The 14,035-nt window shown below is 42.1% G+C and overlaps 1 protein-coding gene across 2 annotated transcripts in view; it reads left to right on the top strand.

The window, feature by feature from the left end:
- CCDC178 (coiled-coil domain containing 178) overlaps positions 1–14,035 on the top strand; it is a 425,544-nt gene that overhangs the window by 50,894 nt on the left and 360,615 nt on the right. For both annotated transcript variants that reach the window (XM_075826302.1, XM_075826301.1), the window contains exons 6-8: positions 4,832–5,044; positions 9,142–9,362; positions 13,123–13,265. In XM_075826302.1, the coding sequence (XP_075682417.1) occupies positions 4,832–5,044; positions 9,142–9,362; positions 13,123–13,265 (577 nt within the window). The remainder of the gene's footprint in view (positions 1–4,831; positions 5,045–9,141; positions 9,363–13,122; positions 13,266–14,035) is intronic.

A 14,035-nucleotide genomic window follows, 5' to 3' on the forward strand; every position in this document is an offset into this window, starting at 1 on the left:
CGCTCCTTTCCTTCTGAGCCCTCCCATGGGCCCAAATGGCAGTTTATCACCACAAATGGGGTATTGCCACACTAAGGACAAAATGGGGTATTTTATTCCCTGTGAAAATAAGAAATTTTGATCACAAATGACATTTTATTGGAAAAAATGAAATTTTTTTCATTTCACAGCCCAATTCAAATACGTGCTGTGAAAAAACTGTGCGGTCAAAATGGTAACAACAACCATAAATGAATTCCTTGAGGGGTGTAGTTTCCAAAATGGGGTCACTATTGGGGGATTCCTACTGTTTTGGCACCTCAACACCTCTTCAAACCTGGCATGCTGCCTAAAATATATTCTAATAAAAAAGAGGACTCAAAATGCACTAGGTGCTTCTTTGCTTCTAGGGCTTGTGTTTTAGTCCACGAGCGCAGTAGGGCCACATGTGGGACATTTCTAAAAACTGCAGAATCTGGACAATACATATTTAGTAGTGTTTCTCTGGTAAAACCTTCTGTGTTACAGAAAAAAAATGAATAAAATTGAAATTCAGCAAGAAAAATGAAATTTGCAAATTTCACCTCCACTTTGCTTTAATTCCTGTGAAATGCCTGAAGGGTTAAAAAACTTTCTAAATGCTGTTTTGAATACTTTGAGGGGTCTAGTTTTTAAAATGGGGTGTTTTATCAGGGTTTCTAATACATAGGCCCCTCAAAGCCACTTCAGAACTCAAGAGGTACCTTAAAAAAAAGGCTTTTGAAATTTTCTTAAAAATATGAGAAATTGCTGTTTATGTTCTAAGCCTTGTAACGTCCAAGAAAAATAAAAGAATGTTCAAAAAACGATGCCAATCTAAAGTAGACATATGGGAAATGTGAACTAGTAACTATTTTGGGTGGTATAACCGTCTGTTTTACAAGCGGATGCATTTCAATTCTGAAAAATACTATATTTTCAAAATTTTCTCTAAATTTTTCACCAATAAACACTGAATATATCGACCAAATTTTACCACGAACATGAAGCCCAATGTGTCACGAGAAAACAATCTCAGAATCGCTTGGGTAGGTTTAAGCATTCCGACGTTATTACCACATAAAGTGAAATATGTCAGATTTGAAAAATGGGCTCTGAGCCTTAAGGCCCAAACTAGGCTGCGTCCTTAAGGGGTTAATTTACCCATTAGACATCTATGAGGGTCAGTGTCCAGTGCCAAAAATACTATATCCATAGCGGCTTCTGCTCACCTCTTCATAAAAACAAATCAGGTTGGTGTGACAACTTCTGTCCTTAGTAAAACCGTTCTGGCTGTCACTTATAATACTATCTTTTGTCACATAATCCTGTATATAGTCCCCCAATAGCCTCTCAAACATTATTCCCCACGATGGATGTTAAGCTTACTGGTCTATAATTACCCGGGGAAGACCTAGAGCCCTTTTTGAAAATCGGCACCACATTTGCCCTGTGCCAGTCCCTTGGCACTATACCAGTCACTAGAGAATCTCTAAATATTATGAAGAGGGGGACAGAAATAACTGAACTTTTTTTTTTTTTTTAGTTAAACTGTTAGTCAATAAATGATTACACATTGTTCTAATTTTTTTTAATTTTTTCACAAGTCAGGAAATATTATAAATTAGATTCTAATTTATAACATTTCCATGTGCTGGTCACTAGAGGGAGCAATTCCCAAAATTGCAGTATTGCAGCATTGCAGCATTGCAATGTGGTAAAGCAACCTCATTGCTTTATGCTGCAAATTTGGTGTAGACACACACGCTCTAGTGTGCTCACACAATGCCCCCCACTTTATCCTGGCTAGTGCCAGGAGAAAGGAGGGGGTTGAATGTTCAAACCTCCTACACTGTGTGCCGCCATTTTTTGAGCGAATACACAATGTAGGAGGATTAGATACAGTGTAATCACACAGTATAACACGAACATGCACAAGCATAACTTACCTGCTCCTGCTGCCGCCGCTCCGTCCGCTCCACTGATTAGAAATGACCAGATCCAATAGAGTTTCACCTCTAGTCGGGTCTTCCACAAACTGGCCCATTAAATTTTCATGCAACAGGTTGAGGAAATTTTTCCCCTTTGAGTTTGAAGCCGAACCATGACCCCACTTAATATCCCGGTAATTAAAATCTCCCATTATCACTACTGTACCCGCCTATGCAGCCCACTCCATCTGTTTTATATAGCTGATCTTCCATCTCCTCAGTTATATTGGGGGGGGGGGGGCTATAGATTACACCAAAAGTAATTTTTTCAGTGTTTGCCTCCCTTTGTAATTCCACTTACAAGGTTTCAACCTCCTCACCCACTATTGTCTCTTTCACACTCTCCTTCATATCACTTGTCACATACAGACATACACCACTGCCTTTCCTATTTGTCCTGTCTCTCCGAAACTGTGTAAAACCCTGTAGATTTACAGCCCAGTCATGTGAAGAGTCTAGCCATGTTTTAGCAACACCAACTATGTCAATATGTTCCTCCAGTAACAAGGCCTCCAGCTCCTCCATTTTGCTTGCTAGACTTCTGCCATTTGTGAACATACACTTTAACTTGCCTTCCAATTTTTCACTTTCAGTGTCAGAAATACGATTATTTGGGCAGTTTATTTTCATTGCTGTTTTGTAACAAAAGGATCTCCTTATCATGTTTCTCCCCCCCCCCACCAATATAGTCTGACCCCTCTCTAACCTAACAACCCCTTTTTTTTCTACATTGGCCTCCCTCCTCAGCCCTAGTTCAAATATTCTGCCACCCCAGCTAGAATTCTCTCCCCCAGCACAGCGGACCCCCTTCCATTTAGGTGCAAATTATCTGCAGAATTCAGTTTGTACCCCAATGAAAAGTCAGCCCAGTGCTCTAGGAACCCAAAGCCTTCTCCTCTACACCAAGACTTAAGCCATGCATTTAACTCCCTGAGCTCCCGCTGTCTTTCCTGTGATGCGCATGGCACAGGCAGTATTCCTGAGAATACTACCTTGGAAGTCCATCCCTTCAGCTTGTAGCCTAGTTCTTTAAAATTATTCTTAAGTCTCCTCCACCTACCATGTATTCTATCGTTGGTACTCACATGGACCACGACAGCTGGATCATCACCAGCCCATCCCAGTAATTTATCCACCCGTTCCACCACATGCCGAACCCTGGCACCAGGGAGACAGCAAAGCATTCGGTTGAGGCGGTTTTAGCGACAAATTATTCTATCCGTCTTCCTGATTATAGAATCCCCTACAACTACTAATTGTCTTGCCTTACCTGCATTACCATCCTGCCGACTACTAGCTGGGCTGTTCTCCTGGCTGCTAGGGAAATCAGTATCCGCTAGGGCTGCCATTTCTGAGACCAACACCCTTGCATCATCACCCAACTTGGCAATTTTGCTTGGAATATCAGAAACAGGATTGGCCTTCCTTTTCTTGGACCCCTTTCTACTGCCCCTAACTACATTAACCCAGCTACTTGCCTGATCCATCTGACCCATGTCTTCACCCTTCAGGTCTATCCCACTAACTGCTTGCTCAGTGAGCAGCATGCTCCGCTCAAGATTGTCTATCACCCTCAGTGTTGCATTTTGCGCCTCCAGATCTCTAATGCGAGCTTCCAGGTGAACAATATGGTCACATCTGCCACAGAGGTATTCACCCTGGAACTCCTGCTCCAGTTGTGCATACATATGGCAGACTGTGCACTGAAGAAAACCTCCAATCTTACTATTCATTATCCCAGTTACAAAAAAAGGTGAACAATTGTTAAAGAAAAAGAAGAGTACTTACAGGGACTTTAACTCCTCTTTTTAACTCCAGTTTAATAACTCCACTTATATCACAAGCCACATAATCCAGCTAACCCCAAAGAGAGCAAGCTCAGAGTGAGTCCTGCTGGTTACTGTATATAACCTGAGAGCAATTAACCGCTCCCTCTTGTCGGCTGCTCAGCAGGAAAGAAGCTGCAAAGAAAAAAAGGTTTTTAAATTGTGTCAGTTTTTGCTATCTTCTATTTGTAAGCACTCTAATTCAGTTATCTCACACAGTATCACACACGGGAACAAAGCAACACAATCCGGTTTAATAACTCCACTTATATCACAATCCACTTAAACAAAGGGGTTGTTTTGGACCAGTACTTCCCAATCTTTTTTTGCTGGGACCTAACCAGTCAGGACATGCTGCCTGGGCTTTTCCATCCATGGTCAAAGCTCATGTCAAAATGAATACTGATTAATTTACCTTTCATTTGTCTCATGAACCCAGTATAATATAAAAATAAGTATAAAAAGAGTAAATTATGTTGCTAAACCAGAGATTGGTGCCACCAGGGAAAGACTGCAGATTATGAACACTTCTGTGAAAACTGCCTCCCCAGCTAGGCCTCACCAAAAACTAGGGGGGGGACCTCACTGGAGGGGCCAGTCCCTCAGCTTGAGAAGCAATGATGAGCTGACGATTAAACGCACAGTTAAAATATGGTTCTCACTTGGCAAAAACAGTGTGAGTCCTCATTTTGCAGGTGGAATGAGCCAGTACATGGGGCCCATTGAAATCGGAGATTCTTCCAGAGGAAGTGTCTGTCTTTGTGGCAGCTCTCCCCTTTGGCTAATAAAAAGGGATACCAAGTGGGGGACACTCTATATCTCAAGCATTTACATTCATAAGCAGATAACACCTTTTATATTAAGTTTTCTACACAGATCAGGAACAATTAAGCCAGATAAATTTACAGCTTTTTCATATTGGTATATTTTCATTATTGAAATAGATTTACAGCCTGTAAATGTGTTAGGAAAACACTGAGTAAAAGAAATTTCCTTATAAACTTTTACCTTCTTCAGATTTCCCAGAGCAAGGTAGAGATTCAACTATGAGAGTGGACACCAAAGCGGTCATCTCAGAAGTAGTTCAGTTGATCTGGAGGTTGGAAGCAGACCGTCAAGAAGCAGAAGAGGCTTTTAAGCTAGAGAAGGAAAGAAAACAACGTCTGATCACACAAATTGATGTTTTCTCCCAATGGAAACTATATAACTTTCCTGAAGCTGTTCAGAAAGGTACAATAACATCTATTTTCCTTGAGATGGCCAGATTTCAATTCCTTGTCGCATGGTCCGGGAAGTGGAGCTCCTCCTGTTAGCTGTGACATGTCGTCACAGCCTCAGGTGGCAGGGAGCTTTTTCCCCCTCCTTGTGTGTTGGGGGGGGGGGGGTCTTCTCTTTAATGGCTAGATGATGGTACCTCCCTGTCTAGCCTGCAGGTGCATTTTCTTCTCCACCTCCTCCACCTCTTCTTAGCTCTGTGTAGTGCTAGTATCACTGCAGTGCTATCTCCTTTACCCTGCTGAGTGCCAGCCCGGATGTATCTTCTTCCAGTGTAAGCGATATGTCTTAATTTTTTTTTTACCTAAATGCCCCGCAGCCCAATCAGGGCTGGGAGATGTATGTTTTACCCGGGAAGGCAAAAGTTCCGGATTGACTTTCAATGGGCGAAGGGAGATAGCACTGCAGTGATACGAGAACTACACAGGGCTAAGGAGTGCAGGAGGAGGGCGCCTGTAGGCTAGACAGGGGGTAGCTGTCACCCAACCGCGAAGGAGAAGGGGGCTGGCTTATCTAATGCCAGCCCCTCCATACACATTACTGACGCACAGGGAGGAACAGGCTTCCTGCCACTTAAGGCTAGGATGATCACAGATAAGCATGTTTGGTCCGTAAAGGACGGAACGTATTTCGGTCGCAAGTCCTGGACCGAACACACTGCAGGGAGCCGGGCTCCTAGCATCATAGTTATGTACGACGCTAGGAGTCCCTGCCTCTCCGTGGAACTACTGTCCCGTACTGAAAACATGATTACAGTACGGGACAGTTGTCCCGCAGCGAGGCAGGGACTCCTAGCGTGATACATAACTATGATGCTAGGAGCCCGGCTCCCTGCAGTGTGTTCAGTCCGGGACTTGCGGCCGAAATACGTTCCGTCCTTTACGGACCGAACATGCTTGTGTGAATCCAGCCTAACCGTTGCAACTTTCTTTTAATAAACTTGTTTACTGGACATAGCTGTCAGTAATGGGCAGATGGACATCTCCTTAAGTGTGTAAATAGATTGCTGATTATGTACAGACAGGTGTGGGACCCGCATCTATCAGACATTTATGCCAGTGTATGTAAACTTTTCAAAACTGTATTTGACCTAAAAAAAAACAAAAAAACGCTGTGAAAATGTCCAACGAAAACATCACAAAAAAAACACAGCAAAATGCTGTGGCCCATATTTACAAAGAAAAACGTTTCTTACGCCAGTCTTAGACTGAAGCCTGCTTTTAATTTAAATTTGATGCATTTTGCGCTGTCCGTGTGCCAGAAAGCGAAATTTTCGCCATCTAAGTGTGGGCGTATAAATTTCTCTATAATTTACACCAAATTATAATAATTGTGTTGGGCCGCAGGTGTCCCTACCCCGTTCCACTAAGCCCTGCTTGAATTTATTTATTTTAAAAAGTTGCGAGAGTGGCTAAAAAGGGTAAAAAGGCACACGTTTTTTTAGGTAAATCAGGCATAAACCTCTCAATAACTCCCCCTGTGTGTGAATCCAGCCTTAAAGGATAGCTGTACCAAAATGCTTATCTGTTGCTCAGTTTTCCAAGTCATTTAATTAGGTATCTATGAAAGCCAAGGCTCAGGGGTATTCATTTGGAATACATACCAGACATCATCCAAAGTGATTTTGTTTTGGGTGTCGATGACCTTTAAACAGATAAAAATATCATAATAATACGTTTTGGCTTTTATGGTTTAGTCCTTTGAGCTTTGTTATATTTCTTGTGTCAAGTGTCTGCTCTTTTTCATGATTCCATTGGGATGCTCATTAGGAAGCAGGTTACGTCTCCGTGTAACTGCTCCATTGAGCTCATTTACTAAATGACACTTATTAATGCTGATTTGCATGCTCCATTTTACTATGATGTACATATACAAATATAGGGGAATAACGTAAGAAATATTGCTGGAACAAATTAGAACATCTTGATAAATTGATTACATTGAGTTAAATGCCTTTGTAAACCGTTTTATCTTTGTCGGCTGTTGTTATTTAATTATTAAATTGTGCCTCGATACCGTCGTTTGCTATATTTAGCTTTGCTTTAGTGAAGTGAAACAAACATGCTTCATTTTATAATAAGTTAATGGCGATTTTATTAATGCTTGATAACGAAATAGAATCGGATTATTGCAAGAGCTTATGTTATATTTTTATTTTAGCTATAGCATTGCTAAAAATAAGCTTCGTACATTCTTTTATTTGTGTCTTGCATGTGTCGGGGCTTTAAATATTTGAACATGCCTTATGGGATTTTTGTGTTGAATGTTACACATTGGCATTGAAGTGAATTTGCCACGAGGAGAAGCCCATTCAATTGCTGCGGTCTGGCAGCTGAAACCCCTGGCGATCATGTTATCAGCGGTGCTCTAAGCTGCTGGACATCTAACAATCAATTGTTCCCTAAGGATGTATTCACATGGTGCGGTCAAATTGCGGTTAATTTATTTTGATTGCTGCAAAATTGCAGTAAAAAGCCATGATTTCACAGTAATCGAGGCAATAAACAGCGATTTCACTGCATCTTGTGAATAGAGCCCAACAGGTTCTCATTAAGAAATGTACATTTTTATAAAGTGTGCCCTTGATGCTTGCTCAGTTGTTGCCGTAATTCCCTAGGATTGTATTCACACAGTACGGTAAAATCACGTATGGATGCTGCGATTGCAATAGCAGTAAACTGCGAATTGACCTGACCGTAAATAAACCCTAAGGCCTTATTTACATGAACGTGTTTCACGTTCATGATACGCGCGTGAAAATCACGCACGCCGCACGGACCTATGTAAGTCAATGGGGCCATTCAGACATTCCGTGTTTTTCACGCAGCGTGAAACTCACTGCATGTCCTATACTTTGTTTTTTGCGCATCACGCACCCATTAAAGTCAATGGGTGCGTGAAAATCACGCACTTCCGTGTGCTGCGCGTGATTCGCGCAACAGATGTTCAAGAAATGAAGGGAAAAATAAAACCACCTTCACTTCATTTTCTAAACCTCATAACCGCGTGTCATAAGGATGCCGTATGCGCGAAAATCACGCAGCCACGCACCAAACACTGATGACATGGAACTGCAACGCGCACAAAACGCACACGTTTGTGTAAATAAGGCCTTACCCCCATGTACATGACCGTACATTTACGTCTTCAGACTATACTAAATGCCGAACTGCTAGTATAGGGCACATTATATCTTATAGGCCAATGCACACGACCGTGCTTTCCACGGTCTGTGCATTGCCCGGGGCCCGGACCGCAAATAAAATAGGACATGTCATTTAAGGCCTCATGCACACGACGGTAGCCATGTGCACGGCCGTGATTTTCGGGTCAGTGGAGTGTCACCCTCGAGCCGCCCGCAAATTGCGGGCCGTGCACATGGCCGCGTCCATTATTTGCTATGAGCCTGGACCGCAGAACACGGCTGTAATAAGACATGTCCGTTCTTTCTGCGGTCCAGGCTCCTGGGCCATGCACGGACCGTGGATTTTTGGGGGAATTGCGGCCGCAAAAGCACGTTCGTGTGTATGGGGCCTTATGGGCGGCATTTGCAGTCCAGGCTCCTTAAACTCAATGCACTCTTGTGTGCACGGTCCGTGATTGCGGACGACCTGCAAGTGACACTTCTCGGGCCGTCCGTGTCGTAATCACTCACGTGTGCATGAGGCCTTAGACTTCAGTGGAGAGAGCTGCAAAACGTCTCCTCCTGGACATGGCTGCCTCCTTGGGTTACCCATTCTCCTGATAGGTGTGCCAGATGTCGTACCCTCACCTATTATAGATTTATGGCATATTTTGTTTAGATGCCATAAATATCTAAAGTGGGAAATGTAAATGCTACCCTAGCTATCAAGGGAAGCTGAAACAATTACAGTTGAAGGTTATGAGGCGGTATTCCATCCGTAGACAAAAAAAAGTGTCTTATAAAATGCAATGCTTCAACAAATGTGTAATTGCAAATTTCTAAAGCTGTTTTATTATTAAATAAAGAAGGAGGAGTAGAATGGTTTTCAGTGCTGTATGTAATAATCATTCCACTTTTCTGTGAGCAGAATATGATGGCTGTGCTCAGGATTTTTCTGAACTGCAATGGCATATCTTATGTAAAAAGCAAGAACTGGAAAAAGCATTGGATAAAATGGCAAAGACTGAGGCAGTGAAAACAAGACTTGTAGAGAAAATGGACTTTATTAAGAAACACCGCCCTCTGCTGGACGATAAACTTCATCTTGAGGGTGATGCCATGAGCAGGATAAAGCAGGCGCAAGCTGAAGTAAGTCCTAATAATTTAAATTATAAATTTCTCTTTACGGTTTCTGTGCAGCAGCTGTTCTTTATAATAATAAAATATGTATCGATCTAGGGTGTACATTAAAATCATAGGGCCACATAGCAAACCTCAAAATGGACCCCATTCTCCAAGAAAGGGAAGAAAAATACAACTTGTTCTATCTATCTATCTATCTATCTATCTATCTATCTATCTATCTATCTATCTATCTATCTATCTATCTATCTATCTATCTATCTATCTATCTATCTATCTATCTATCTATCTATCATTGCCCCTGACTATTGCATATATTCCTGCTATGCAACCATAACAAAAATACTATAACAGTTTGCTTTTCTTATTCTATATTCTGTATGTGATGACATGACTACACAATATTAATCCTACCCTTACGTTTTCTTGGAATCTCTCCAAAAAATAGAACCCAGAACCCCAGAAAGACAGTTAAGTGTCCCACGACAAAGTTAAGGAGTCTGTTAAGTTGGAGCGGTCTGTCGCTGACTCCTCTGTATAGTTAAACAATTCCCAGAAGCTAATGACTGTCAAGAGATATCAGCGCCAGGAGAAAAAAGGGCAAGTTGACTAGTGAAATCAATACAGTGGCGTATCATAAGGGCAGGTCATAATGGGGCCCATGGGATGGTGCCATGCTCTGAAATGCTCCTCTTCACACAGCCATAGAGTTAAATGATATAATTCTGACTTCTTGCAGTCATTAGGAGCAGGTTACTGCATATAGCTGTATACACGTCCATACTTTCTGCTCCTAATGGTGGCAAGGCAGCCAGAATTGTATCATTTAACTCTATGATTGTGTAAAGAAAGGCAGGGAGAGCATTTCAGTTCAGGGCGCCATCCCACCACGGGCCCCATAGCAGTGGCACGACCTACCCTTATTATGGGTTCGCCACAGTATTGATCTATTCAAAATAAATTCCCCTGATACTGTGATTTAGCAAAGTACTGCGTTCTAAAACTATAGTAGTGATCTTGATACACTGCAATAGTGCGGCCGTTCCGTCAAAAATAGGACAGGTCCTACTCCTGTCTGTCTTTGACGCAACAGTCTTGGCCTTTTCATTGATTTGATCCGTGAAACAACGGACTGCACATGGAAGCGACCCGTGTGTGGTCCGTGTTTCTTGGATCCGTCATTAATGGCCATACGACAGCCAACGGAAGTGTGCATGAGGCCTTAGACATTTTATTCCAACATTGCGACACAATCACACGACTGTAGTTGTCATCGAGTCCAAGCAGATATCATTATTTTTGATTAGCCAATAAAAGCTTCTAATTAAAAAAGTAAAATAAAAGCGGCAAAATAAATCATCTACTAAAAATCCAAAAGCATTGGGGCAGATGTACTAATGCAATTGCGGATCAAAGTACGGATCCATTCATTTCTATTGCCCACGGACACCTTCCTGTATATTTACGGGAAGGTGTCCGGGCCGTAGAAAGCATCCGCAAATAATAGGACATGTCCTATTTTATTTTTATTTTACGGACTGTGCTCCTATACTTTATAATGGGAGCCCGGCCTGCAAATGCGGGTGACTGTCCGTGGCCGTCCATGCCGGTAATCACGTACCGTGATTACGACTGCAGCCATGTGCAGGGGGCCTAAGATTTAGACATTGTAAACTAAAGTGCATGCTGTATGATGAATTTGGTGCATCTTAATTGACCTGCTATATACTTTTCTCCTTCTTATACCACCTGTGGCTTGGCTTCTTTTGAAGCAGAATTTTTCGTCCGCTTTTTTGCCGCGCAATGGCGCATTTGAGCCAAGCTCCCTTTGCAGTTAAGCCACGTCCATTTTTAAAAAAATAAATGAAAAACTCTCTAGAGAGGCGTAAACATCTGGTTTGATTTTGGCGCAATTTACGACACACGTGCTGCAGGCACATTAGTACATCTGCCCTAATATCTTTAATTTATGTCACAATTACAGACTGGATCAGTAAACATTATAAAACATCCTTGGCTTCTTAAAACAGGAATTATTCTTGTCATTGCAGATCCCCAAAACAATGGCAACTATTTTCTCCCAGCTTACTATACATTTAGAACGGCTGGTGTATAGCGCAGGTACAGCCTAAAACTACAGAGATGTTTCATTCCAACATGTATATAGCAATCTCTGGCTTATCAGAGCAACATAGGGATACCAAGACTGCCGAGTGGTGCTTAGGTAACGACTGGACAGGATAACCAGTAAGATCATGATGTGGATTGATAAAAAGAATCGAAAAGCCTTCTACTGTAAGGCTATGTTCACATGGGGTATTTTGCCGAGTTTTTTGACGCGGAAACCACGTCGCAAAACTCGGCAATAACGGTCCGAGAACGCCTCCCATTGATTTCAATGGGAGGCGTCGGCGTCTTTTTCCCGCGAGCAGTAAAACTGCCTCGCGGGAAAAAGAAGCGACATGCCCTATCTTCGGGCGCTTCCGCCTCTGACCTCCCATTGACTTCAATGGGAGGCAGGAGAAAGCGTATTTCTCGCTGTTTTATGCCCGCGGCGCTTAATGGCCGCGGGCGAAAAACGCCGCAATAATCGCCGCAAAAATCGGCGTGCAGGGAGACGAATATCTGCCTCAAAGTTCCAAACGTAATTTTGAGGCAGATATTCCTCCCCAAAATACTCCGTGTGAACATAGCCTAAGACTGAAAAATACATCATTGACATAGTAAAATGAAATGTATATGCAGCATTGTAGGATTATTGGCAGAGCCATGCAAATCAGAACCACTGGTGTGTAGCGCCGATACGACCTGCAAGTACAAAGCCATTGTATTACAACATGTATACAGCTATTTCAGTCTTTTTAGTCCTCATCAGTTCTGTATAGGGAAACCTTGACTTTGCCAAGTAGTACTTGGGAGCAACTAGGCAGAATAACCAGTAAGATTATGTGGTAGGGTGAAGAAAGCAACCAGAAAGTGGTCTAGTGAAAGACCGAATTACAACATTGCCATCATAAAATAGAAGTTATTTGAAACATTTTAGGATGTGGGGTGGTGGGCAGCACCATGCAAATCATTCCTTTTCTCTCTTGAGGCTAACTATGCATTCAGAATTGCTGGTACATAGCACAGCTAATAGTGAATCTTTAGTGAGGATGAGCCCCTTGATACTTGCCAATGTAGCTGCCTGAGACCAGGATCATGGGCCCCGTGATGGTATTACGTGACAGTATCATCCGATAACATGCAGCCTGGTAATTCCAAACGGCACAAACATTTAAATAACCGTACAAAAAGTACATTTATACATTTTCATTGTGAGTTTAAAGAGCATTAATGTAAACCTAGAACAGAACTTTAACACTTTAATATGCCCAGTAGCTCTTTTTTTTGACGCATGGAGCACAAGTTTGGATCAGAACATGGCAGATTCAGAATTACTAGTAAGGATCAGACATGACAGGGGTTCACCAGAGGATGGCATTACTTATTGATTACTTGCTGCTGAGATTTAGCATTTTTTGGGGATTATTTCACAAATAATTTATTAGTCCTTATTAATTATATGATCTGTTTGCGATTTAAACCAGTTCTGTATAGATGGGTAGTAGTTCTCCAAGCATATACAAACCATACAATCTCCTAGAAATTCATGTGTAATTTGATTACTTTTCTGCTGCCTGTTGCTATTTCTTTTAAGGATCCATTATGTTAACAATGTTATTTTCTGTCAAACTTTAACTCCTATTGTTAATTACTCTTTAAGGCAACCATATTACTAAATGAGGCAGAAGTAAAGCGGAAAGCTTCCCAGATGAGTTTTGAGAAAGTTACCTCAGAAGCTAACCAAGAGAGAAAGAACATGGCGGCCAAACTAGGCGATATAAAGAAGAATCTGCAATACTGCAGGTGAGAGCCGATATCCTCATAAAGACCTGAAAGTGGAGTTCAGTTCCTGCCCTGGAGATAATCTTTATTCTGCATTTTTAATGTAGAATGCAATCCTGCATAAAGAAAAGTAGTATAATTTACCTGGTAAAAGCTCTTTATCTCCTGCCACCTCTTCCCCCACAGTGGTGGGCAGATTCATATAAGTGATGTTAAATGAGTCTCCCTGGCACGGGACTGGGATGCCCTCAAACTCCTCGACATGCGATTTTACTGTGAATCAGTGGGGTGTTCATATTGATTGTTAATGGCCATGTGGTTTTGTGGGTAAATTCTATTTACCTGCATAACTGGGTGGCCATTAACAATCAATTTGAAAATCTTGTCAATTTGCAGTAAATCCACGTGTGTGTGTGTGCGGTTTTCTTCCGCATCTCGGCCGTCCAGCAGCGACTACGTGTCGCCTTATTCTTAATATATAAAATTTGGACCCGGCATTGATTTCAGTGGTGCAGATGCAGTGAGGAGTTGTTTGTTTACCTGCTGGTCCTCCACACGACATCTTTATGGAGTGAATGCTTGATCGGTTTAGGGACGTTGCTAGACTCTGAAAACACCTGGAGCTCCGGTTTACTGGAGAGGTTAAAAGCAAGGGATGAGCAAAGCGCCGCACACAATTTTCTTCCTCATGGGTATGTGTCCCGCTTTAGCCCCAACCCCAAATTTCCCCTATCTGCTGTTGTTTTCATGATTGTTTTAATATTTAATCCCTGGTTATAATGGATAATCTG

Source organism: Rhinoderma darwinii, chromosome 5 (genome assembly GCF_050947455.1).
Source record: "Rhinoderma darwinii isolate aRhiDar2 chromosome 5, aRhiDar2.hap1, whole genome shotgun sequence".
In the NCBI taxonomy this organism is placed as follows: Eukaryota; Metazoa; Chordata; class Amphibia; order Anura; family Rhinodermatidae; genus Rhinoderma; species Rhinoderma darwinii.